The 26,604-nt window shown below is 43.6% G+C and overlaps 8 protein-coding genes across 8 annotated transcripts; 6 read left to right on the top strand and 2 right to left on the bottom strand.

The window, feature by feature from the left end:
* Positions 1–209: 209 nt before the first annotated feature.
* Positions 210–2,682, bottom strand: BDB00DRAFT_868209 (uncharacterized protein; the record flags this gene model as incomplete). The annotated part of the gene is made up of 2 exons (XM_053126443.1): positions 210–1,835; positions 1,900–2,682. The coding sequence occupies 2 exons, from the start codon at positions 2,680–2,682 to the stop codon at positions 210–212; spliced, it is 2,409 nt and encodes an 802-aa protein (XP_052983874.1).
* Positions 2,683–5,603: 2,921 nt separating this feature from the next.
* On the top strand, positions 5,604–9,163 carry BDB00DRAFT_803351 (beta-lactamase-like protein). The gene is made up of 12 exons (XM_053122007.1): positions 5,604–5,792; positions 6,281–6,378; positions 6,471–6,516; positions 6,581–6,663; positions 6,748–7,076; positions 7,169–7,497; positions 7,574–7,669; positions 7,746–7,892; positions 7,958–8,107; positions 8,181–8,601; positions 8,686–8,897; positions 8,972–9,163. The coding sequence occupies exons 1-12, from the start codon at positions 5,652–5,654 to the stop codon at positions 9,062–9,064; spliced, it is 2,145 nt and encodes a 714-aa protein (XP_052983873.1). The 5' UTR covers positions 5,604–5,651; the 3' UTR covers positions 9,065–9,163.
* Positions 9,164–9,543: 380 nt separating this feature from the next.
* On the bottom strand, positions 9,544–13,422 carry BDB00DRAFT_925716 (uncharacterized protein). Its single transcript, XM_053128816.1, has 22 exons — positions 13,073–13,422; positions 12,675–13,007; positions 12,566–12,582; positions 12,465–12,498; positions 12,337–12,391; positions 12,249–12,256; positions 12,150–12,161; positions 11,991–12,082; positions 11,891–11,920; positions 11,734–11,808; positions 11,582–11,656; positions 11,479–11,488; positions 11,268–11,405; positions 11,020–11,190; positions 10,832–10,931; positions 10,714–10,774; positions 10,556–10,648; positions 10,295–10,481; positions 10,148–10,218; positions 10,039–10,089; positions 9,830–9,960; positions 9,544–9,758 (listed from the first exon to the last, which is right to left on the bottom strand). The coding sequence occupies exons 1-22, from the start codon at positions 13,257–13,259 to the stop codon at positions 9,674–9,676; spliced, it is 2,016 nt and encodes a 671-aa protein (XP_052983872.1). The 5' UTR covers positions 13,260–13,422; the 3' UTR covers positions 9,544–9,673.
* Positions 13,423–14,613: 1,191 nt separating this feature from the next.
* On the top strand, positions 14,614–15,970 carry BDB00DRAFT_918800 (fructose-bisphosphate aldolase, class II; the record flags this gene model as incomplete). Its single annotated transcript, XM_053128733.1, has 4 exons — positions 14,614–14,732; positions 14,823–14,973; positions 15,051–15,785; positions 15,848–15,970. The coding sequence occupies 4 exons, from the start codon at positions 14,614–14,616 to the stop codon at positions 15,917–15,919; spliced, it is 1,077 nt and encodes a 358-aa protein (XP_052983871.1). The 3' UTR covers positions 15,920–15,970.
* Positions 15,971–16,616: 646 nt separating this feature from the next.
* Positions 16,617–18,884, top strand: BDB00DRAFT_918798 (fumarate reductase flavoprotein subunit; the record flags this gene model as incomplete). Its single annotated transcript, XM_053128732.1, has 6 exons — positions 16,617–16,638; positions 17,199–17,892; positions 17,961–18,275; positions 18,313–18,530; positions 18,596–18,737; positions 18,803–18,884. The coding sequence occupies 6 exons, from the start codon at positions 16,617–16,619 to the stop codon at positions 18,882–18,884; spliced, it is 1,473 nt and encodes a 490-aa protein (XP_052983870.1).
* Positions 18,885–19,601: 717 nt separating this feature from the next.
* BDB00DRAFT_918788 (uncharacterized protein) lies at positions 19,602–21,271 on the top strand. Its single transcript, XM_053128731.1, has one exon. The coding sequence runs from the start codon at positions 19,674–19,676 to the stop codon at positions 21,159–21,161; it is 1,488 nt and encodes a 495-aa protein (XP_052983869.1). The 5' UTR covers positions 19,602–19,673; the 3' UTR covers positions 21,162–21,271.
* A 322-nt stretch (positions 21,272–21,593) lies between these two features.
* On the top strand, positions 21,594–23,163 carry BDB00DRAFT_784537 (uncharacterized protein; the record flags this gene model as incomplete). The annotated part of the gene is made up of 7 exons (XM_053120469.1): positions 21,594–21,721; positions 21,807–21,932; positions 22,007–22,237; positions 22,306–22,402; positions 22,500–22,689; positions 22,762–23,030; positions 23,152–23,163. The coding sequence occupies 7 exons, from the start codon at positions 21,594–21,596 to the stop codon at positions 23,161–23,163; spliced, it is 1,053 nt and encodes a 350-aa protein (XP_052983868.1).
* A 625-nt stretch (positions 23,164–23,788) lies between these two features.
* On the top strand, positions 23,789–26,533 carry BDB00DRAFT_756255 (carbamoyl-phosphate synthase L chain, ATP binding domain-containing protein; the record flags this gene model as incomplete). Its single annotated transcript, XM_053118892.1, has 9 exons — positions 23,789–24,119; positions 24,194–24,266; positions 24,328–24,430; positions 24,502–24,705; positions 24,801–25,101; positions 25,232–25,707; positions 25,759–25,876; positions 26,054–26,206; positions 26,313–26,533. The coding sequence occupies 9 exons, from the start codon at positions 23,789–23,791 to the stop codon at positions 26,531–26,533; spliced, it is 1,980 nt and encodes a 659-aa protein (XP_052983867.1).
* Positions 26,534–26,604: the final 71 nt, after the last annotated feature.

Raw genomic sequence — 26,604 nt, 5'->3', positions numbered from 1 at the left:
GAACAAGAAAAAGGCAAAAGGATGCTAAGCGAACCCATAAAAAAAAAGGGCACGCGCCCACAGCAGGCAAGGCTGTTGTTGCGCGATGTGTGAGTCGTCACGTGTCGTACTTGAAGATTGCCCTTTCGCACTAAACAATTGGTGCTCCATTGTTTCATTTTTCGTCATGCAAGGTTTTTTTCTTTTATTTCACTGTTCCCTAACATGTGCTACTTTTTCTTACTCCCCACTTCAAAGCAGTGTCTAATAAGACTCTTTGCCTTGGTTCCATTCGAGTAGATCGGCTGCATGGGCAGGTACTCGTCCTTGGCAGCGCCTATCGAGGCAGCCATGGCAACATAGGCAGCCAGCGTCTCGTGGATGTTCGATCTTTGATGGAGCGCATGATCGACGTAGGCGATAGGTTCAGCCACAACCGATTTCCGCCGTGGTTGCACCGACTCCCAAGGTTTCCCCGCTTCCCGAACAAAACCGAACGCGTTCATTTCTTCTTCGTGAGGCAGTTCTCGTTGCTTTTCCTCGCTCTTGTCGTTGTTGTCGTAGACATCCTCCACTCCGTGCTGTTGCTTGTCCACGTATTGGACCGTGCGAAGCAAGTACTCGTGGAAATAGCACTTTTGCTCGCCTTCCTTGCAAAGATACCGGTCGTGGAAAGTCTGAATGGTCATCACCAGCGACGTCGGCAACCCCACGCCTGAGTTTAGTAGCAGACTCTGGAGAACTTGAACAAAGTCCGACACTGACCCGGATTTGATGCACAGTATCAATAATGCCCAATACAAGGAATATAAAACTATCGGCTGGTGCCGATGTTGATGTTGTTGTTGTTGTTGCTTTTCAAGAAATCTATAGCGCGCATCCAGTCTAGTCTTGACCTGCCAGATCTCAAACGCCTTGTGGCACATGTCCATGATACTGGCGGGCGCGCCTTGACATTCAATGAGCAGGACACAGAGGACAGGCGTAAGCACTTGATCTTGACGTAACAATGCGTCGAGCTCTAGGCGGCGCAGGAGCTGATAGACGCTCTGCGTCTTGGTATACCTCTCCTTTTGCGGCGAGAACGCAGTAATCAGGATCAGATCGCATAGAAACCCGGGCGTCTCTGGCTGATCCGGATGCAAGTGTTCGGAACACATGAACCTGGCATACACCTCCCACGCACGGCTCTCCCACTGGCTCCGCAGCGACACGTGACTCATCAGGGGCGTGTCACTAAAGGCGCGCCAGCATAAATGCATAACAACTCGAGGCGTGAATTCGTCGACTGTCTCGCCCATGCGCACGTATATCCCCCATCCGTATTCAAACTGCTTTTGCGACGAGGCAGTGTATATCATGGCATTGTCATTGTCAATCTTATTGTGTCTGATCCGCTCTTCTTCCGTCTCGATGCTCATCCGTCGCAATGCCCAGTCTTTCCACAGACTGCTGTTTATGTTACGCATCTTGCTGTTGCTATTGCGGCGCTGCTCTTCATACGTTTCTTTTTCTTTAGCCCATTCGGTCCCGCTCAGCGCTGACTGGTAAAACATCCACAGCTTGTATCGGTCTTGTTCGGTCACATCTTTCATCAGAGGCGTCTCAATCTTCAGCGGCGGCAGGAGCGTCGGTGCGAGTGGATTGGCTACTTGGAGATAAGGTTTGCCGAACTCAGATAAAAGCCATTCAGCCTGTTGGACTTGTTGTGGCTTTTGGATAAGATGGAGCGATATGGCCAGTTTGTACGCTTGAATATCCCATAATCCTCGCGGCATGGAATACAGCGCTTGTAATGCCAACACGTTCTGGTTATTATCCATCAAGAACTGGGTAACGGCCATGTATGCGTCGTACTAATGTTCCATATATCAGTTTCATTTAGATCTTTTTTAGACCTAGCAGTGTTGCGTGTAATACCTGCAGTGTATATCCAGCCTCGATGACTTTGGTAAACATTCGCCACATGATACATCCATAGATCATATCCGGATTTGTTTTCAAGTCCACACCCGAGATTTGATTGATGACGCGCGCCATGTTTTGTTCACACAATGTCTGCAGCATGGTTGAGTATGTATGCACCACTTGGTTATTGTCGTGACCCGATTCCAAATCCGTCATGTTCATAGCTTGAACCGCCTCTTGCAATGCATTGACGGCCTGCTTGACGTCGTCATTGTCTAGGAGATCGTTGATATGGATACCGATCTGAACGCTGTCGCCTCTTTGCCGCCGTAATTGTCGCATGGCCTGGTCTTGCGCTTCATCCATGGTTGATCCAGACGATCGTCGTCGTTTTTCAATCTGCTGCTGCTGTTGCTCTTTTTGTGGTGTTGCATCAGGTGGTAACGGATGTGCTGGCCGATCAAGCACGCTTGGACTTGGTTCTTGTTCGTCCTGATATCCTTCGCTGTTGTCGTCGTTATCTCTATTTTGATCATTTTGATCATTATCGTTATCCCAGTTTACGTTATTTTCGTCTTCTTCATGTGGTACGGATGCAGCAGAGGACCAGCCTAATAAAAAGTCGCTAATGACATTGGGCGTATTGTTGCGTTTGAAGAATTCAAAATATGCGTTTTTGTCTAAAGAGCTCGAACGTCGACCGCGTTTTTGATATTCTAGAAAAGGAGGTTTGTTGTTGGCACGGACGGGTTGTGGTGCAAACATGGATGTTGCTGCTTGGACCGGTATGGACATGCGGTAAAGAGTGCAGTGGCAATAGCAGTAGTAGGACGAAGAAGATAAAAAAGAATCGAATGTTATTTTACATGGGATATTCCATCCAACAAGATCCACCTTGTCTTCCTTCCGATATGAAACCCTTCACTCTACTTTCTTTATAAATAGGTATCTTTCCCTTTACGCCATTCTTGAAACACAACCTCTCCCGCGGGACTGGAGAATACTTAGGCCTAGTATTTCTTTTTTATAGACATCCTTCGCAATACTCAATTAAAAAGTCGAGATCAACTTTGGTCATTCAGTTGAGCTAAATAGGAAAGCAACTCCAGCACTTGTGGAAAATATATATCTGCATGATCAAACGACGCTGCGCTATTTGTGCTATGCAGCACCCAATAAGTCCATAAATGGATATCAACTCAAAAACCGGGATTGAACCGCGATTGCGTCTTTTTCCTCGAGGATAGAAAAAGAAACGAATGGAACATCGAGCGGAGTCCGACCACAAAAAAGTCACAATCGGATAATGAAAACCAAATCAGCAGTCTCAGGACTTGCCGCAAAAAAAGGTATAAAAGACGGCTGTCCCCAAGGCCCTTTCACTTCATCTCATGCCTCTGTTCTGTAATCAGATCGGATAAATCTTTCGCCTTTTACTAAAGATTTCCGTGGCTGCGGAACACTAAGGAGGTTATCACAAATTTTTTGACCCTTCAATTGGTTGAACCAATCCAATTGAATTATTTACTGTATAATTAAGAAAATGATAAAAAATTCTGGAAAAGACTGCCCCTTCGGGAGTCTCTTTCCAAAGCTGCTATGCTGAGCACGTGTTCGCTGGCTGAAGTGGCTGACGGGACTTTCTAAGCTTAATAGTGCGTCCTTTGACCGCTCATCTCGTCCTTCGCTCTTGACATTGTGTGATGACGCAACATTCCCAGCTCTTCCTCATTGATGGTGCAATTACTCACTATGTAATACACACTTTAGGATTAAACCGATAAGTTCATTACATGAAGAACGTGAGTAATAGAAAACTGATTATTGAGGTGCGTTGGCTTCTATATTATCGCAAACCAGGGTTTGCAAGTTTTAAACTCTTGAAAAACATGAGGCTCCGGTGCTTTACAGTAGTGCAATGTATGTAGTGCAAGGTCTCGTTCTCCAAATATGTCTGTTGCCTCCCGATTCTTCACCAAAACCGTGGGTTGTCCATTGTTGCTCCAAGAATAGAAAGTCCAGACTGCATCGATGTCTTCAGGATATTCCAAAGGCAAGTCTTTGACCGTACACACCTTGTAAATCGGTGGGGTAGGAATTGCAGATTGCACCTCAACTGATATCGACGCGCACAAGCGGTTACTACCCTTAGGCATGCAACAGGAGAGATACTTTCCCAAATCGCCCTGGTAGAATGCCCAATGCTAACTTTTTTTTTTTTTTCGAACTGATGTTCTCAATGTGCTTCAAAATAAGCGGTGCGTCTGATCGGCTAATAAGAGTTGCTTAATTTTTGACACGCATGGCATCCAGGATATATCCTTCAATGTTGGAAGTGGCACCCAGGGTATATTTTTCGCCGTTGGAAGCGCCAAATATCAGAAAGCTAAGATCTTGTTCAACGCGACTATGACAAAAACTGGATTGCAGCATGCCACGGGCACCTTCCATAGGTTTGTTCCAGGGTCCTTAAAAGTAAAGAGGAGGCAGTTGTTTTTATACCCAGGAAAACCGCGTGTTAGATCAACAGGAGCACCAAAATTGATATACGAAACGTCGCGAGAGCTTGAAGATGCCGTTGGCTCGTGTGGTGAGACGTTGTTCATTGCACGTTGTATGTGTAAAGAGGGCAGGTGTGGGAAGCAGCAGGCGAAAGAAAGAAGAAGAGACAAGGGGCTTGTCATGATTTCAACAAGCGTACAACGATTTATCTCATGCGAGTGTAAAAACAACATTTGATGCTACTAAGGGACAATATACAAGCCAACACTGAAACTTAGTGTTGATCATTGTTTATATACAAACAATATATGAATTCACTATCGTTGGGAGTGCCAATATACATCCCACTAAAGTTGTACGTGGTATGACAAGCAGGCTACCTATGGTATAACCAAGTTATTAGCAGGTATATGCATATTTCAGCAAACGTCAGCTGTAGTCAGCGGATGCGGCATTGTGAAAGTTTAAAAGTAGTGGCACATGTTTACGCTCATCCAGATCCTATAATCCTTGCAGAGTTTCTACGTTATAATATAAACTCATATTTGACAAGCATACAAAAGATATCAGCTTGCAGCGAAGACGTGCGAAAGTTTAATTGTGTAATAGTAAATCTTTTAAACCATATATACATATAATATAAGAAAGTACATCTATAGTACAATTGTGACGCTACGAAAAAGGTTGACCACTGCACAATGTGATGTAACAAGAACAGCAGATTCAATTCAATAAGCTTGCTATTTTCCAGGTCCATCCATTGATAGGCGCTATCCATTCCTTGTTTTGCAAATATTGCTTGTCATGAAACATAAGTTGCTTTACAATACCTCTTGGACATTATAAACTCTGCCCTTGAGAGCCTTGATGATGCTGAAAATGATGGTAGTGGTGGAAGTGGCTGTGCATGGTGTAGAGGAGATCACACCCAAGATGCTATCCAGCGGTCATGCATGTTTGACTTTCGGATACTGAGAAACTTCATATTGATTTTGTATCAGGACAGCGAATAACAATCGCACTCGCATTATCAGAAAACTTGAGTGGAGTAGGAAAAATAAGCTGTTATTCACTTCTTAAGGTGTGGAAGTGACAGGATAGATTGTCGTACTCTGACGCTATTTGAAGAAACTAATTTAAATACAAGTGGAGCTGCTGCTATTGGATAAGTAGCAGTCCAAAAATCAAAAGGTGCACTGCGGTTAAAGCTGGCGGATAAATCCAGCCTTTTTCTTCTTCCAACTTTTTTTTTTTAAAAATAAATGGCACATTCGAAACGCAAAGCAGAATACGAAGTTCCGATCGTCGATGAGAACGATCTTTTAAAGCTCACACCGCTTGGAGCTGGTAATGAAGTCGGCCGATCGTCAATCTTGTTAGAATACAAAGGCAAAACCATTTTGGTACGTATACGTTCTTTCATAATTCTTGAATCTTGGGCGCAAATGGATCATGGAGGGGCGGGGGCGTGCTTGATTTCTCTTTCTCTCTTTTCCCTTTGCTTCTCTCTCCCTCTTTCTGCGTTTATCATTGCCTTCCAGGTTTCTCTTCTTCCCATTTTTCTTCTCTTTCTGCCGCGATCAGTGCTCCTTTCCTTATAAATTCCCACTCGTTTTTTGTTTCCTTGACAGTTTGAGGGCTTCAATGAGAGAATGCTCAACTGTTATTCCAAGTGCAATAGTCGTTTGTGATAAACAGAAGAAGGAGAGTTTATCACAATTCATGCAGAGTGGAGAAAAGGGGGATTTGGGAATTGAGAGAAAGAGAACAGCTAGTATTGTTTAGAGAGAGCAGAAAAAAAGTTATTGTCAAATAAAGATGAACGCTTTCAACTCATACTTGCCTTCTTTCACTTATTTGTTGCTATGGTTTTTTTATTGTATGCGAAAAGCTTGATGCTGGTATCCATCCGGCGTACAGTGGTTTGGCGTCTCTACCTTTTTTTGATGAAATGGACCCTGGAAGTATCGACGTACTTTTGGTCACTCAGTAAGTTTTTTTTTGGTATAATAGCTACATACTAAATCAAACATTTACATATATGAGAAATGCTCAACTGGGATGATTTACTTGTGTAATAGTTTCCATGTCGACCACGCTGCTGCGGTGCCCTACCTTATGGAACGGGTAAGGAAGGATGATTGCATGAACGATCAAGTAATGATATGACTCACTAATAGTACTATCATAGACATCTTTCAAAGGTCGAGTCTTCATGACCCATCCTACGAAAGCTATTTACAAGTGGTTGTTGAGCGATTACGTACGAGTGAGGTAATATAGGGGGAATGATAAGGGTGTTTCTTTTATTCTTCGCGGGCGTAGGAAAAGGATACTGACAACCTTTTTTTCCAATAGCAACATTGGTGATGAAGATCAATTGTATAGCGAAGAGGACTTGATCAATTCTTTCCAACGTATTGAAGCTGTGGACTATCATCAACAAGTCGAAGTCGAAGGCATTAAATTCACATCTTTCAATGCTGGACACGTACTTGGTGCCGCCATGTTCTTGATTGAAATTGCCGGTGTCAAGGTGTTGTATACAGGAGACTATTCTCGGGAAGAAGACCGGCATTTGATGGCTGCGGAAAAGCCTGAAGGATCCGTGGATGTCTTGATTACAGAAAGCACGTATGGTGTGCAATCACACGAGCCTCGCTTAGCCAAAGAACTGCGGTTTACGTGTAAGTATCACTAGGATTGAGTCTACAATGGGGGAATGTCGAAAACGGCGTTGGCTCTTTTGACTAAGCCGTTGCTCTTTTATTCGATATAGCCTTGATTCATGATATCGTTGGCCGAGGAGGCCGGTGCTTGATGCCAGTGTTTGCATTGGGTCGTGCTCAAGAGTTGTTGCTTATTCTCGATGAATATTGGGATGCACATCCAGAACTTGACAGCATCCCCATTTATTACGCGTCAAGTTTGGCCAAAAAGTGTATGGCCGTCTATCAAACATATATCAACATGATGAACACAAGAATTCGGAAACAATTTGCCATTTCGAATCCCTTTATATTCAAACACATCAGTAACTTGCGAAATGTCGAGCAGTTTGAAGACTCAGGGCCGTGTGTGATGATGGCCAGTCCAGGCATGTTACAGGTAACTTTATTAATTACTTTTTTGTCATGACAATTTTTCCATTTATATAATGAATTGTCGATCTACGAAATGATAGAACGGCTTGTCACGAGAGTTATTTGAACGATGGGCACCTGATAAAAAGAACGGATTGGTTATTACGGGTTACTGTGTAGAGAATACATTAGCGCGCGTAAGTTACAGTGAAAATGGTTTGGAAACAACCTCAAAGCAAAACTCTTGATTAACACTTTTGCTTAAAACAATAGCAAGCGATGAATGAACCACAAGATTTCACTGCTATGGACGGACGTAAAGTTCCATTAAGGATGTCGGTTGATTATATCTCCTTCTCTGCCCACGTCGACTTTACTCAAAACAGCAAGTTTATTGAGGAAGTAAAGGCTCCACACGTTGTAGGTATTATGTCATATCTTTCTGTTTCTTGAAACGTTAACGCATATGTATATCGTCGCTTTAGGTACTCGTGCACGGTGAAGCCAATGCCATGTTCCGTTTGAAATCAGCACTACAAAGTCGATTCTCAGAACGCGAAGAAAACGTCAAAGTGTACACACCCAAGAACTGCGAAACTGTCAAACTCCATTTCCGTGGTGAAAAGATGGCTAAGGTATGATTATTATCAAGATGTTAAGCTCCAATCTAGCGTTACTCAACGTATGTTTTTTTGTTGATGATAACAGACAATCGGTACCCTGGCTGCTAAATACCCAACCGAAAACGAACCGCTAACTGGTATTCTCGTTGCAAAGGATTTCCAACTCAACATCATGACGCCAGAGGACCTTAGCGAGCTTGGTGGTCTGATCACTACTGTCGTAACACAGCGACAAGTCGTCCCCTTCAATGCTGGTATCAGCCTTCTCAAGTGGCATCTTGAAATGATGTTTGGCACAATCACTGAATCAGCACTTGAGAAGGTTGGCAAATCAGGCGAAAAAGGCACAGTTTTACGCGTGTTTGATACCATCGATATCAAACAGTTGGAGGGTCGAACAAACCTGCTGACATTGGAGTGGATTGGAAATGCAATGAATGATATGGTAGCAGACTCCGTTCTTGCTGTTATCTTGTCGGTCGATAGCTCACCCGCTAGTGTAAAAGGTATTCTTTTCTTCTGTATAATCAAAAGGTGATTTTGTTGAATTGGATGGGTGCTTAAAAACTTTTGGCAAAACGTCTTTCTAGCAAGCACGCATCCTTGCTCACACAGCCATGGTACGGTTGATGCTGAAATGGGATTGGAGCACGACAAGGTTCAACAAGAAGTCGACTCGAACTTCCACGACGTCGTAGCCTTCTTGAAGGAGCAATTTGGTGAAGTGGATACAAATGAAAAGGAACACAAGGCAACGGTGAACGTCGATGGCTCACAAGCCACGGTTGATGCTATCAAATTTGTAAGTATATGGGATGATATTTTGATTCATAAAATGAAAGACCTTGTACGCTGATTATGCTGCTTTTAATTTAGAGTGTCGAATCCGAAAATGAAACATTACTGAAGCGCGTGAATGATGTCATGCAGCGCATTAAGATGGCGATCCAGCCTATCCCAACCTTTTAGTTCTATAAAGTAGCAAGCCATTATTTCTTGTCTCATCACATTCTGTATATATTTTTTAAAGGCAAAAGAAATCCATTTTATAAAGTTTCAAAGTAGTGGTTCGTTTGTTCAATGTGTAGCTGACATACTATGTTGGCATCCAAAATTATAGCACTTCTCTTGAAATAATATGTAGTGCACGTAACTGATCAAAGAAGTCTGGTATTTGCTTCGTTCCCACATGAATAGTCCAGCGTCATCGACTTCTCATAAATCTTCGTGTTTTGTCCATTCTTATAAAAAGGCTGAGGTAGATGTTGATGATGATGATAGACTTCTAGAATAACTGCCATTTGGACTTTGTGTAAAAAAAACTTCATGATCGAGAAGATGCATCTTGTGCTGCACGACCTCCCCTTCATCCTACAAACATTTTTAAATGGCTGTATTCAATAATAACCAGCGAGTCGTATACATTCTCAAAGAAAAAAAGGTAAGGATATGTGGCAATGGGCTGCATTTTTCTTTATTCTACAAAATCAAACGGGAACTTCAAATCCTTCAAGTACATACGACAAATGTGAAATATAATAACCTATATTTTATTTGGACCTATTCCATCCTTCTTCTTTATTGCACTCCAATGTCTTCTCTCATGAATGCGTCGGATGTTGGTTCACGTCCAAGGAAATCTATCAACAAATCCATACCGTCCCTATAGTAGGGCATTGGTTATAAAAGAGAGACTATTTTTTTCCCTTCCTCTATGATTTAGCTGATACATACTTGCTGCTGCCTTTCTCGAGAATGCACTTGCGGTAGGAATAACCAGTTTCCGGAGAAAGTGTATCGTTTTCGAACTTGGTGAAAAACATGTCACTGGAAAAGACCTTGGACCACATGTAGCCATAGTAGCCCTATGCAATGTAAATTTACATAGATGTCAGTGGCTTGAAGACATATTATGCATATCGGTAAAAGTAATTAAAATTTACCGCGTCGTATCCGCCCATTAAATGACCAAAGGATGCTTGACCGCAAGAGCCCTAAACATGCGCGTTTGTTAGTAAAAGTCTAAGAGAAGAGACTTGTATAACCTTATACCTCAGGCGCCTTGACAAGAGAGATCTTTTCACGCAGCTCATTGTACACCTTGGTAGTGTCCACATTTTCATCTAGAAAGGAGTAAAGTTAATCTAAAGACTTACATAAGCTGAAGGGGACTTACAAGTAAAAGAACGTATATGTTACCTTCGGATGTATGGATCTCCATATCAAAGATACCAAAGAAAAGCTGGCGAAGGTTCAACAAGGCAGCAATAACATTCTTAGCCTTGATGATACGGTCGATGATTTCGTCCGAGATAGGTTCACCAGTCTGGAAATGTGCGGAAAGGTACTTGAGAGACTTGGTATCGTAGCACCAGTTCTCCAACATCTGTTGTCAATGAGTGTGAGATATGAAATTACGAATCTTGTGGCTGTTTGTCTCATCCAATTGTTGCAACTTACCTGGGAGGGAGCTTCGACAAAGTCACCTTCAACAGAAGTACCGTGGAATCTGGCAAACTTGGTACGGCTGCAAAGATGGTGCATGACGTGGCCCTGTATGCAGTTCATGATTGGTTAGAAAAGATATAGAGATATTTACCAACAGCTTTATGTCTTACCAACTCGTGGAATAGAGTGACGACTTCATCGTGCTTCAAAAGCGATGGCTTGTCAGCAGTTCTAATAATTCATAACGGGTTAATTCTTTGTACGTCAACACCCGTACTTTCAACTTACGGCTTTGTGAAGTTGGCCACCATGGCTGCAATTGGTGCGACTCGGCTACCATCTTCGGCAATGTAAGATGGCTGCATGGGGAAACAAGCAGCGTGAGGGTCTATATATTGTAAATTTCATGTGTATATGTAAGAGTCAAGTTTTGGACATGTTACGAGGAAGATACATGAAAAAGAAGCAAAACTTGCATTTGCTGTCACGAGGGAACAAATCAAGGTACATGTAGCCAGAGAAGCTTTTGTCCTCAACAGCGTCCCAGCACTCGAACAACTGAACATCAGGGTGCCACACTACTGCCTTTTCAGCAGGAACCTTGACAAACTTGAGACCAAGAACCTTTTCATAGATCTCGAGCATCTCTAACAACATGCAACACATTAGGACTCAGAGTTAATATACGGTGGATGGTCACTGTTGTGATAATATCTACACGTACTCTGAATGGTGGTTTCAAGGCTAAAGTACTTTTTGATTTCTTCTTGATCGACAGAGTATTCCTTCTCCAGCAAGATGCGTTCATAGTAGCTCGTGTCCCATGGGTTGAGTACACCATCGAACTCTTCACCACGAGCGGCTGTACAACAAAATGTGTTAGTGTATAATGTATAAACCACGCGAACTCGCAAACTATACAAGTGGAAATAAACCTTTTTCTTCCTAAAAACCAAATGTTCAAAAAGGTGAATACACGAGAAAAAGATCAAGGAGCCAACATATATCCTTTTCCCAACTGTAGTATGAAATATGTACCCGCTTCAATGCCGTAAGCTGTTCAATATCCTTGAGACCGGGTTCGTGCAATCTCTTGGCCAAGTCATCAACAAACTATTGAACGTATCACTTATCAACTTGTTCGTTCTATAGAGTAAGACGCATCATTTTCGAATCATATCGAGCCTTACGTTGCGGACAGCATCAACGGACTTTGCCATCTTGACTTCGAGCACAAAGTCAGCATGAGACTTGTAGCCCAAGATCTAATAATACAACAATAACGTAAGTAATCACAAGGAGCAGTGCGTCGGGTTGAAACTATCTTGATAATGGAAATAGACAAACCTTTGCGCATTGTCTACGGAGACGAACAGCCTACATACAGTTTAAAAAAAAGCGCTTTTAGTTTGTTACATTGAGCGCCAACAACTTGCAAACAAATTACCTCTTCGAGCAGGACAATGTTTTCCCTGTTACGTGAGTCAAAAGCGGTGATATGAGTCTTGCGGGTGTTTTCGTTTTTGCAAAGCTTAAGAACTGTGAGCCATGGTTAGTATTACACATCCCCAGAGAACGTATCATTGATAACAGTAAAACGCCTTACCGGGTCGAACATCTAGTCAAATGCAGCAAGAGAGAAAGACAGGTGCATAAGTATTATTAGTTACTACATATTTGCCGCTGAAAATTACGAATACTTTACCAGGATACCTAGCAGTGACGACAAATGTATGATTAGTTAAGAAACATCAAAACCTGACGACACACAATAACCTCTAATCAAGCCTTACTTCATGGTCAGAATGTATTTCTTGACGCCATCTTCCTCCTCCGTTGCCAAACCACCTGCAAACATGACAAGAAAAATAACAGAATGAGTGAAACTTAAATATAACATGAAACACTAAATTATGCATACCCAAGAAATCGTCATCCATTCCCTCAAGCTCCTCCTACAAAAAGCGATCGTTTTAGTATCCGCCGAGATATAATAACCGGGATGCTAATGTTTTTTTTTACCTTGGTGAACTTGACAGCTAGAATACAAAGGTAAAAAAAAAAGGGTGGTCATAAGTATCTTTCTATATTCAACGGCCAACAAACATCTTGATCCCAACAAGAAACGTACTGCTACTTTCGCGGCTCCAGTTTTTCATGAATTCAATGCAGACTTCGCTCATACGCTTACGCAAAGCCTTGAACTCGTTGCGCTTGTCCTCAGGAAGATGTAAGCCGTTGCGACGGAAGCTGCGCTCAGTCTTGGTAAGCAATCGAGCCTCTTCAGCAGGCAAAGCAGATCGATCTGTCTTATCAATGACACCCTGGATCACAAGATAGAGATCGTGACGCATGGTCTGCTCGATACTGAACTCCTCATATTCCTTTTCGGCATTGACGGACGCCTCACGAACGTCAGCGTTAGGTGAAATTTGACTGAGCGAGCCAGCCAGTTGGATTTTGCCTAATAGTAAGAGCGAGGAAATATAAGCTTCTTTTGCTTTATATGTCTCCTATTTGCTTTTATACCTGACAAGGTGTTCTCAAGACGAATCAAACGAGGGATCACGTTCTCATAAGTCTGCTCTTCGGGCTTCAGGGCAGCGATGGCATCATTGATTTCAAGTTCTTCCTTGATAACAGCCTTGGTGATTTCGTCGACCTGCTTGGCACTAATGCTGAAATCGAGCGCTGGTGGCGGTGCAGTATGTGTCATTGTTGTGTATGAAAAACAGCAAGATTATAACAAGTGGAAGAAAAGGGTGTGTGAAGGGACGTGTAAGAAAAAAGGCGACGCGTACTTGTGTGCTGTATTATAAGCTTCACGGTCCGACCACCATGCCTTTCCGCAGGAACTGCTAAAAGGCCCCCACGTCGTGGGAAGCAGTCAAGCGAGGGTGGCACATATTGTGCGCCGCCTTTTCGTTACACGATCATGCTCTTTTTCTAAGCCAAAGTGTGGATGGTGTTCATGAGGATAGCAATAACAAATACATACAAAATGATTGTATACGTTTTAGCGGCGTAGTGACAACAGCTGTAATCATATGATCATGGGTGTGTAAACGTGTACTGTGGGCTTCTTTTTGCGAAAGCAATGTCAAACACATTTAGTATTGTCATCGGCTACTAATACCATAAGCTTAACCAGTGATACTTTTCTTATTAACCATCACTGCGGGAAAATAAGAGGGCGAAAAGGGTTGGAAAACGGGTTAAAATGTTAACCGGAAGGAATGGGGTAAACTGGAATAATCCACTCACTCTACCCTTTAATATCCACCAAGGTTACCCCTTTATTATCTCTTTTTTAACCTGTCGTTGACCAGCATTTCCTTAAATTACCCTTATTTCCTCTGCGTTTTCACCAGTATTACCCGACTTTTACCACTGACTCTCACCCAAATACACCGTTATCAATCGCTATTATACTTTAAGTACAAATGTTAAATAATAGTGTATATACAGAGCCAGAGGTAATAGTTTACAGTAGTATCTAGTATGCAGAACGGTATCAATTCATATCCAGCAAGCAACTACAATTTGCGCGTGAATCCTATATTTGAGGCGTGATCGATTAAGGCAGGGAAGTGGTACATAGTTTATTTCACTTGATGGCCTTATTGCTCTCTTTGTAGCAGTGCAGAATATCTCACTTTCTCTCATTTTGAATTATATGTGATCATACTATCATAAGCTTTAGTTGGCTGTGATGATGTTGGTGTGGTAGCAGCAGATTCCATCGTTGTGACGAAAGTAGCGTGAAACGAATCAGAAACTTTTTCCGTCAGATAATTATTACGTTGACAGCTATAGCAGGTTCTTCGGGTTGTGAACTGTCGACATCACTTAGTGAACGCTTCTCGCTTCTTTTTGCCAGGGCGAAAGAGTCGGTCGGAGTGCAAGTGAGGTGGGTTGTGAAATCATGGGTATGTCATATCTCTTTGTGAGACTGAGGGAAGAATTCAGAAGAGATACCCCAGTAAAAGTGATATATGAGAAACCCTTTCTTACTTTTGTTATTTTCTGGAATCTTTGTTTTTCTTTCAAATATCACAAAAACAACAATTATGGGTCTTCTTGACATTGTACCACCTGGCGTTATCACTGGCGACAATGTGTATCGCGTCTTTCAGTATGCTGAAGAGCACAAGTTTGCTATTCCTTCCATCAACGTTACATCTACCAGGTAAGTTTGGGCATCTTCACACACACACACAAAAGTGCCGACCGTTTACAGCAGATGTAATAACATATATGGGATTCCACGCTGATCTAGTACTGTGAACGCTGTTCTGGAAGCAGCACGCGATATACGTTCGCCCATCATCATCCAATTCTCGAACGGTGGCGCCGACTTCTTCGCTGGCAAAGGCCTAGATAACAGCAATCAGCAAGCTTCTGTGCTTGGTGCCATCGCTGGTGCCCATGTAAGCTCTTGATTATTTTATTAATTCATCACGATCGCCCTTTTCTTTCAAATTTACAACCCTCAATCTTTCTCTAGTATGTTCGCTCTGTCGCCAAGGCATATGGCATCCCAGTCATTCTTCATACTGATCACTGTGCCAAGAACTTGCTGCCATGGTACGATGGCATGCTCCGTGCCGATGAAGAATACTTCAAGGCGCACGGCGAGCCTCTCTTCTCGTCGCACATGTTGGATCTGTCCAAGGAAACCAAGGAAGACAATATTCGTATCTGTGTCGACTATTTGAAGCGCATGGCACCCATGAAACAATGGCTTGAAATGGAGATTGGCATCACGGGTGGTGAAGAAGACGGTGTCAACAACGAAGATGTGGAAAACAGCTCGCTTTTCTCGCAGCCTGAAGATATTTGGGATATCTACAAGGCATTTTCCGCCGTCTCCAAATACTTTTCTATCGCTGCTGCGTTTGGCAACGTCCACGGATCTTATGCCCCCGGTAATGTCAAGCTGCATCCCGAATTGTTGGCTAAGCACCAGGTCTATGTGAAGAAGCAGCTCGGCACCGAGAAAGAGCATCCCGTCTTTTTCGTTTTCCACGGTGGCTCTGGATCAACCAAGGAAGAAATCCACGAAGCTGTCCGCAATGGTGTCGTCAAAATGAATGTTGATACTGATACGCAGTGGGCATACTGGTATGGTATCCACCAGTTCTACGAGGCTAACAGGGATTATCTCCAATCACAAGTTGGCAATCCTTCTGGATCTGACGCGCCCAACAAGAAATACTACGACCCGAGAAAATTTATCAGAGTAAGTGCGTTCGTTTAATTTCATAAAGACACTTATTAACGGTATGTTATGTGTATATATAGGAGGCCGAAAAGACAATGATTGCTCGCGTTCAAGAAGCATGTACGGATCTCGGCAATGTGCATAAGCTATAGCCATTTTGTAATCAGATGAAAAAGCAGCGTTAATTTGTAAATAAATATTTTGCATGTGTATTTCTTTTGTTGTCCTACTATCTAGTAACTTTTTTGGCGCTTTGTCCAACAGCAGTAATCACATGAAAGAATACTCGTTGGTTTGACTGTCGTGCAAATTTTTTACTTGTCTGCTCCCTACAGCTCCTATATCATCTATATCCGAAAGTGAAGCGACATTGCTTTGCTACTGATGTTAATATGATAGCCACTCTAAAGCGGCCTCTTAACTGACGACAGATCTTTTGGCAGGAAGACAGGATAAGGGCGGAGAGAGCTTATCAGTTCCAGTAGCAACAAGGGGTCAGAACAACCAAGTGTGTTTCCCTATATTAGAAAGGGAGACGATGACTGAATTTATATGAGCAGTAGTGGATGTAATAAAGGAGTCCTAAAATAGTGTTTACAAAGATCATTGTTGAGTATCATATAACTTTCATTCAATCGGATGTGACAGCAAGTTCATCACGAAATTGATGCGATTCAATCCATGTAGCAGTACTGTATGTGGATCTTTTTCAAGGGTCTTCGACGTGTTTCAATGCATGTGTGAGCTGTGAAATGAACCCTAGAGAATTATAACACATACTGTATAGCAGGAAGCATTAGTATTTATATCAGACAGTATCCCTTGCCAGATTTTGCTATAAAAAATACTATGATCTACCAGTACATAACACGTAAATGGGGGGTTATGATTTGCATACCTAGAGGACGAGGACTAACACACTGTAAATAACTGCATACATGTGAAGTACAGAACGATGTACCCCTATTTATTGAATTCTCTTTCGAAGCTTTTTTCAGTGGCGTATGTATGCATTAGAATTCTAAAATGAACTTTATATCATAGTCGTGGTCGCGTAATAGCTCTCTAAAATTGCATCACTGTATATACCCGATCGACAGACAAAAAGTTGCGAGAGCGTAGATAGCTACCACCCTCCCCTTTCATGCTTAGTTACATGCATAAACGCCCTATCTTACTCTACTAATAGTGCTGTCCAAAGTCTGGATGAGCTCTTTTTATTATAAAAACACTCCTTGATTGGAGCAAAGAAGCCAATTTATCGTATAGATTTTTCTCAAGAGGTCCTCAAAAGTGATCTTACGCCCCCCCTTTCTCTCTCTCTCTCTCTCTCACTTTTCAACCTTTTAAAAAACGTTTTCCTAGTCTTAGAAAACAATCGACAATCATATATAAAAAGAAGGACACACGATCTTTGGGATGTTGTTGTAGTGGGTGGCGGTAATGCCGGTTACAGTGCTGCAATCGCTGCAAAACAAGCCGGTGTCAACCGTGTGCTTATTATTGAAAAGTCTGCAGAAACAACGTTCCCCGGTGGTAACACTTATTTCGCCCCAGGTATGTCACTTATATACGGACTTGATGATCTCTTGCCAATATTACATGACGTGGATCCCGAAACTGTAAAGTGCATTGATATGGTCCCATACAAGCCTGAAGATTATATGACCAATTTGATGCGAGTTACTGGCGGTCGAGCAGATCCCGCTCTGGCCGATGTGCTTGTGAACGAAAGCCGCGAAACAATTGACTGGCTCGATATGATAGGCGTCAAGTTCAGATTATCCTTCAACCGACAAGCCTACAAAGTGGATGGCAGATACAAGTTCTATGCCGGGCAGGTGCTTGCTATCGTAGATGGCGGCAAGGGCATGGTTCGGCAGTACATTGAGTCTGCGAACAACCATGGCGTCACTGTGCAATATGGTACAAGTCTTATTCGACTACTTACACACGACCAGTCGAACACTGTCCGAGGTCTAGAGGTCTTGTTACACGACGGCACCAAACAGATCATTTCTGCGGGATCAGTCGTTTTGGCATGTGGCGGATTCGAAGCAAACCCAGCCATGCGCGCACAATACTTGGGGAAAACTTGGGATATGGCTCATGTGCGTGGCACACCGTACAATACCGGCGACGGACTGCTGATTGCACAACACGATTGTCATGCGAAATGGCTGGCGGATATAGCTCATGCCACGCTACCTGTAGGGACGTGAGTACGGATCCTCACTGCGGCGATAAGGTGCTCACGAACCAGTTCACCAAGAATGGCTATCCACTCGGGATCATGGTCAATCGAGACGGAAAGCGATTCGTAGACGAAGGGAAGGATTATCGCAACTACACGTACGCATGCTTTGGCAAGGAAGTCATGAACCAGCCGGGAAGTGTGGCTTTCCAGATCTGGGATGCCAAAACTCTGTCTTGGTTGCGCGAGGAAGAATACGGTGACAGCGTGGTCGAAAAGATTGTGGCTGATTCAATTGAGGAGTTGGCAGACAAGTTGGCTGCTCCCTTGGAAAAGAGGGTCATCATGGAGGGCGGCACTTGCCAATAAACAAGCATTAGTTGATACCGTTCAGGAGTATAACGATGCTGTGTCTGCGCATCGACAGCAGCATCCGGATCTCAAGTGGGATCCAACCACCAAAGATGGGTTATCCACTCAGTGTTCAAAGATGCGACTTCAAATCCCCAAATCAAACTGGGCACTGCCTATCGATCAAGCACCTTTTGTCGCTGTAAAAATAACGACAGGTACAACTCGCCATTTCTCCATAAGATAGAGATAGCTCAACAAGATTGCTTTATTATTGTGTTAGGTATCACTTTTACATTTGGGGGATTGGCCGTCGACCCAAAAACTGCTGCAGTTCTGGATGGGTCTTCTAAATCAATCGGGAACTTATATGCAGCTGGAGAGATTGTAGGTGGAGTATTCTATGATAACTATCCCAGTGGAAGGTATGTGCTTTGATTTAGAAACCCTTGCTTCGAGTAGAGTTAGAGTCCTAAACCTTTTGTATTAGTGGCCTTATGTTAGGATCGATTCTGGGTAGAAAAGCAGGAACTTCAGCAGCCGTCAGTCATCTGAATGGAGTAAATGTCTAAATATGTAACCACTGTATCCGCGAGATAAAAAATAGATAAAATATTGCCCATTTTTACCCTGGATGTGTATATGCCACCGTCTTATGTTCACTTGTCGTTATTAAGAGTTGGGGTAATAAATCATATAATATCCGTATAAGACCTAGAGCTGCACATGATGGCTTTTTCTTCACCTCCTCATCTGGTGCGAACATTCGGTGCAACGCATAATGTGTTACTATTTCGTTAACAGTCGCAAAAGTGCAAGATTACCCGAAATTCACCGAGGTGGGTAAATCTAATCTTCATGGCATCAAAAATGAAGCTCGTTTGAGCGAGATATGCGATCGATAAAATAAGAATGTTTCTATACTCTTTGAACCATCGTACTACGTTTCAAGATTCAATGGCTATATTAGCTGGTTTAATGTATGAAAAGACGTGGAAAAGGCTCCGTCAGTGCGTGCTGTTAGATTTGTTATGCATGTCACATATGGCTTGTTTCGGACGATCACGGAAGATTGTACACCACTGGTTTCATGTTGTCCTGTCCTGTCAAAACAATGCTGCTGATCTGCACATCGAGTGTCCTCGGGGTTTAAAAATATTTTTCGAAATATGCAGCAGGCAGCAGGATTCACCGCCAGCACCGAATAAGGTGACTTGCGTCAAACAAAAAGGTTTCGACGAGCTTCTGCCCGAGTAGCACACTTTTTTTTTTCACATCTGCCTATCCTCTTTCCTTTCTTGTCAAATCAACCCTAGTATTCGGCGTCTTTTTTCTTTCTCCTCACTACAATAGCAAACGAAATGCCCGGTCTTCACAGTCAAAAGGGCCATGTGAGCATGCAGATCAATATAGATCCTGCGTTCACAGGAATTTTACGAGGGCTCGACAACGGCGTGGCCGATCCGACCTTTCTTAAAGGCACACTAGTGGTGACTGTGTATAAACCGGTCAAAGTACGCAAAATGACTGTTCGGTTTGAAGGTCGTTGTAAAGTGACCATCAACACATCCAGCGGCAGTGTCCTTGTTGCTGCACCAGAAGGTGTCGAGTGTCGTAACCTGGTAACGAAAAAGTCACGTCTTCTGACAACTACAGACGAACCCAGAGTGTTGCCTCCGGGAAAGCACACATACGCATTCGAGTTTGAATTACCACCGCAGCTGCCAGCATCCTTCAACGGAAAGAGAGGGTTAATCCGGTATCGACTACGTGCATCCATACATCGCTCTGTGTTTGCCAACAACCTGTTTGTGTACCGCGAAATTCCTATTCGACGAAGCCTCGTATACGACGCAATACCATTGGATTTGACCGAAACTATCGTCGGTCGAGACTACCCAGAGAAAATCCATTACAGTGCGAGTGCACCATCCGTGGTTTATCGCGAAGGTGGACTGGTGCCGCTCAATCTGACTGTTCAAATGATCCAACAAGATGAAAAGCATCCCGACAACAGCAATACGATCCGAGCCATTACATGCGCATTGCGAGAACGGATCATCTACCAAACCACCGGCCAGCAGTCATTGACCTGCCAGTCCGTGTCACAGACAGACGAATTGTTTCCATTAGGCTGGAGTACGTTTTATCCATCCGAACAAGACGATGCCAATTATAATCCATATGCCAAACACCAGTACAACGCCGAGTTTCGATTGTGCCCACGTGTGCATCCAGATATCAAAACCCGGCTAATCAAAGTGTCGCACGCATTGATTGTGAATATCAAGATGACTGTGAGAAGTAGTAGTAATAGCAACGACGGTACAAGTGTCAAAGTTGAATATCCGTATCAGCAGCAGCAGCAGCAGCAGCAGCAGAAGGACTCATCATCATTACTTCCATCAATAAAGGCGACTAATAACAATAATAGCACCGAGCAAGTTCAGCAAGAACAGCCACAGCAGCAGCAACAACAACAACAACAAGAGAGCACAAGCAGTCGAGGAAACACACCACCGCTCAGCAGATCCTCATCATCATCTTCGCTATCATCGATATTCTCACTCGGACGACAGCAAGCGAGCAATACCGAAGAATATGTCAAGGACGCCTTGATGACACTTAGTAGTAAACGACACAGTCATAACCAAAATAATGAATCCAGCCAGAACGTGTATGTTTGCTCGCTCGAAGTTCCTGTGGTGATTACATCCAGGCAGCACTGCTGGGAAGGCGAAATGCCGCAACCACCTGCATATCAAAACGCTGAGCATCCGCCCACTTATCGACAAAGCATTGAGCACTTGCCGCCTGCTCCTGTTTATCGCAATCGCAGTAGCTCCTAATAAGTGGCTGCTAATGCTTACTACATGCTAAAAGTGCGTGTACTGTACATATAAGCCCCCCTCTTATGACAACACTTGTCATTCGTTGTATCATTAGTATTGTACTATAGTTCATGGAATTTTATTATGTCTTTTCGTGTTAAACATAAAGAATATGTTGTTGTATTTGTTAAACAATGAAAATGTGTACTCGATATATTGGAAAAGACAGATGAGGCGCAGCTCCTCTTTTGTGATGCCAGAATGGCGGCGCTGCCGCTTCTGTTACTGGACGGGCGGTCACGGGCTCGCATAAGATTTCTTTGGAACCTGAAGGAAAACCAGCTCTTTCTCATATATTTTTAAACCGTCTCCTCCTCCATTCTTCCTTCTTCTTTCTTTCTTTTCTATTCCACACACACACACACACACAAAATACAAAACAAAAAAATAATGAATGCCAATGAACTCTTGGTGAGAGCCAACGATGCTTTCTTTGACGACGACTATGACGAAGCCTTGTCATTGTACACTCAAGTTATTGACAACGAACCCGATAATGCTGAAGCTCTACTCCGTCGGTAAGCTTTTCATTTGACAGAATCAGTGAAAGAATGAAGGAAAACTGATTTTTTTTTTTGGCAAAATTCGTTGTTGATTTTTAAGGTGCACTGTCCACCAAAAGTTGAACAAGCTTGACAATGCTTTGACAGATGCCAGCAAGGCGGTGGAGATCTTGAATGGACCCAAGGGAACGCGAACTCTTCTCGCGCGCGCCAACTTGCAAAAAGGGTAATGCTTATCTCTTTTACGAAAGAACCAAAGAATAGCTCACTGACTGCTTATTGTTTGATTGCCGACTTTAGCATTGTACTGTTCGGATTGAAGCAATATAAGGAAGCCCAACAACACTTTGAGACGGCAAAGTCTTTGAATCCAAACGAACGTACGTTGACGACGTGGCTCCGCAAGGTTGAGGATGTGTTACCGCCACCTCCTCCAGTTCCTGTAGTCCCTGCTGTTGCTGCGCAGGAACCCGCTCCCGCACCTGTAGCACAAGCACTAGTTGCTGCCACTCCACAAGGTGTCCGTGCTAGGTAAGAGATGGATGGCCTAAACTTTATTGGTGTAAATGCATGTATGGCTCATCAATTCCACATAACAGACACGAATGGTTCCAAAACGATACCTTTGTCACAATTGAAGTGTTTATCAAAAACGTCAAGAAGGAAACCGTGTCATTAGACTTTTTTGATAAATCAGTAAGTTTTGGTTTCACTTTTCTGTTTAACGTTAAAGCAGCAAAACGAAAGTTCTCTGACCACTGACCACAATTTCCCATGTATATGATATACATAGCTTTCATTAACCATCAAGATGCCGGCTGGATCCGAATTCTCATTGGAACTCGATCCATTGGCCCACGAAATCTTGCCAAAGGAGTCGTCATTCAAGGTTCTTTCGACCAAGATCGAAATTAAGCTGAAGAAGAAGTTCGAGGGTATCAAGTGGAGTGTATTAGAAGGCGATGATGATCTTGCTACCACCAGTAAGTCTTTGGGACTGTGGAGATAATTGGGTTTATACTGAGATACCTATGCGAATGGTTTTTCTTTTCAAGTGGCACCAGGCAATCCATCAAGTTCGCGTAAGCCAAAGGATTGGGATAAGCTTGCACGCGACATTGATAAGGACGCAGACAAGCCAGAGGGTGATGCAGCTTTGAATACGCTTTTCCAGCAAATTTACAGTGGTGCGGATGAGGATACCAAGCGTGCGATGATGAAGAGTTTCGTGGAAAGTAATGGCACATGCTTATCGACCAACTGGTCTGAAGTGGGAGCAAAGCCGGTGGAGACCAAGCCTCCAGAGGGAATGATTGCACGGAAGGTAAAAAAAACATTGTATATAATAAGGAAGGAAGGGAGGAGAGAGAGAGAGAGAGTAAGAAAAGCAAGTTGGGGCAAATGTCTGACTAACTGCAAATTCTTTAATAATACCATTATCACAGTACGAGGTCTAAGTGGAGTGGGACACTATCAAGTGCTCAGTAGCTGTAGCGATAAATTTATTGGGAAAGACCAATAAAAAAGAAAAAAGTGGTTCGCAAAAACAACAGCATCATTTAGCGCGATGGCATAACACTTGGAGTCTAATGTGGTGGCATCTTATTTTCATGTGCAAAATTGTGGGGTAAACCAGTTGGGCCGAAATCATTGGCGCTGGTCTTGTCATTTTGCATATGGGAACGCAGAACCTTCGCACGCACGTAATATATTATTAAAGCAAGGAAAACCCCACACTTTCTTTTCCTTACGCTACACACTCTTGTGTGTTGTACCTTTTTTTTTTTCTCTTTTACTTTTTTCTCTTCTCTTCATAACCATTTTTATTCCTTCTCAAAAGAGTCATGGCGCCTACACCTATTCGCAAAGTCCTCATTGCTAATCGTGGCGAGATTGCATGTCGTGTTATCCGTACCTGTCGTCGTATGGCAATCGCCACTGTTGCTGTCTACTCGGACAGGTACATAATATCATATAGCCCACTCTTTTTCTTCTTGTTGTGAGAACGGGATTATCTAATGACTGCAAGCTCGCTTCCTTTGCTTATCTTATGAAAGCGACGAGAATGCACCCTTTGTTCGTATGGCCGATGAAGCATACCACATTGGCGCCTCCGTAGCTGCTGAATCGTACTTGAACGGCGACAAGTTGATTGCAGTATGCCATCGGGCTGGCGCTGATGCCTTGCATCCTGGTTACGGCTTCTTATCGGAGAATGCCGATTTTGCCCAAAAGGTCAAGGAGGCCGGCATCAACTTTATCGGTCCTACGCCAGATTCGATCCGTGCCATCGGTGACAAGATTGCTGCCAAACTGTTCATTACCGCTAACGCACCTACTATTCCTTTGATCCCGGGCTATAATGGCCATGATCAAAGCGTCGAACGTCTTGAGGAAGAAGCTTCTCGCATCGGTATGTTGTTGTTGCTGTTGTTTGCTATGCGTACGATTATACAGACCGTTACTTAACGGATTGCTCTATGACAGAATTCCCTGTCTTGTTAAAGGCATCTGCCGGTGGCGGTGGCCGTGGTATGCGTGCTGTTTATGATTCCAGCAAGTAAGTCGGCTGTACAATTTATGCTTGTTAGTGTGTCAGTGTTCTAAGTAAATCAAAACAGACTTCGAGAAGAAATTGAGGCGGCCAAAGGCGAAGCTTTGCGATCGTTTGGTTCCGATAACTTGCTTATAGAAAAATACTTTGAAAGTATCCGTCACGTCGAGGTACGACAGACAGACTCGTTTTTATTGAGAAACAACTGTTGGTGCATGTGCTAAAATATAAACCTCAACAGATCCAAGTGTTCGGTGACAAGTATGGAAATGTGTACCATATCAACGAGCGTGATTGCTCCGTGCAACGTCGCCACCAAAAAGTCATTGAGGAATCACCCTCGCCTGCTGTAGATGAAAACTTGCGTAAGGCCATGACTGGAGCTGCTGTAGAGCTCTGCCGCAAGCTTGGTTATGAAGGTGCTGGCACCGCTGAATTTATCCTGGTAAAAGCATAATAGCTCATTGGCAGCCCCTCCCATAGAAATCAACTAACGAGCGACGATGGGCTGTTTCGTTACATGATAACCAAATGCTTTAGGACGAAAAAACCAGAAAATTCTACTTTTTGGAGCTGAATACCCGCTTGCAAGTCGAGCATCCAGTGACAGAAGCCATTTCCGGCCTTGATCTTGTCGAATTGCAGATCTTGGTAGCCCAGGGTGCCAATCTGAATAAGCTGGGCGTGCTAGACAATATCCAATACCAAGGCCACGCGATTGAATGCAGACTGTGTGCCGAGGACCCAGACAATGACTTTAGTCCGCGCACGGGCCTCATTCGCAAGTGGAGCCCGGCCACTGACATTCCAGGGGCACGATATGACACTGGCGTTGAAGATGGTAAATAACAGCAACAAATAGAATGTCATGGAGCACCCTTTTCCTCGTACTTGAAACACATCACTCCTCCAGGAATTATTCTTGGCAGCAATCCAACTGACTTGCAATGTTTTAAAACATGTACGTCCAGGATCCGAGATCTCGGTGTTTTATGATTCAATGATTGCCAAGGTCATTGTGCATGCCCCAACACGTGCCGAAGCAGTCCGTCGTATGGCCGCAGTCCTGGCCCGAACTGTCATTCTCGGCGTGACTACGAACCAAAAGTTCTTGATCAGCATCATGAACAACCCCCGGTTCCAGTCAGGCACCTTTGACACCAACTTTATTCCTTTGGAACGTCAACGTCTCTTTCCGCCACGCACCATTGACCAAGTCCAAAGCAGTGCTGTTGCGACCGTGCTGTTTGAATGGATCGTGCAAAAGGATCAGCGCGTAAACTTGCGCAGTATTCCGTCCAACTGGCGTAATGTCAAATGGAAGGTTCCGTCCAAAAAGTACATTGTCAATAATGGAGAGCAGGTAGAGGTCAGCTATGAGTCGATCCAAGAGCCTGGCCAACGAGAGAGCACCAAATCGCATGCGTTCCGCTGCAATGTTACTCTGGTGGTTGAAGAGAAAGACAAAAAGAAGGCAGCTGCGGCAGCAGCAGAAAAGTATAAACAAAAGGTCGAGCTGCCATTGGCAGTGACGCTGTATGATACGCATTTTGGACAACAGACGCCTGGACCGCAAGGCATCCAGGGCTGCTCTGGGTTATTGCGCTGCAGCATCGGTAAGTGAAGCACGTGATCTCGAATATTACTATTATAGGTCCTACTGTCGAATGCCAGTTCTCTATTGTTGCGCCAGTCATGGGGCACCATCAAAGTACATGTAATGCTCACCAATTGTCTCTCGCTTTTGTGATGTTATGAAACACACATTGCATATCCCCCCCTTCTGTGTCCAGATGGCATTCAGCGCTACTTTTTCATTGCAGAGCAGGTACAGGACGTTAATGAAAAGACATATTTCGTGCATGACTTTGTGCAAGGCTACCCTGTCGAACTCGGCAAGGTGGATCGACTCATGAGTGCTTCTGCAACAAGTGAAGATGACCGAGGTAAGGGAGAACAAGAGGCAGATGGGCGTGTGAGTGTGAATGTGGCGTAGCAGTAGCAGTAGTAGTTGTGTAGGTAAGAGCTGACAAAGGAACGTAAACATTGTAGTGACACCTTATACATCATCGATGCCTTGCCGCATTCTCAAAATCTTGGCACCCACCGGTACTGTCGTGAAGAAGAACGATCCGCTTTTGTCGATTGAGTCCATGAAGACGGAAGTGAAGATCTTGAGCCGTCACGAAGGTGTTGTCACGATGCGCGTCGAAGAGAACCAGCTCATTGATGCTCGCGTCTTGTTGTGTCAGGTTGACGAAGTAAAGAAGTAAAAAGAATAAACCACTACCTGCAGTGGAACCCGCACTGTATGATCTGTTTGCAATATTTATAATACTGAATA

Source organism: Zychaea mexicana, assembly GCF_025766255.1.
Source record: "Zychaea mexicana strain RSA 1403 chromosome Unknown BDB00scaffold_8, whole genome shotgun sequence".
NCBI classification, from domain to species: Eukaryota; Fungi; Mucoromycota; class Mucoromycetes; order Mucorales; family Lichtheimiaceae; genus Zychaea; species Zychaea mexicana.
Note: the sequence above shows the minus strand (reverse complement) of the source record. Positions and strands in the feature narration are given on the sequence as shown.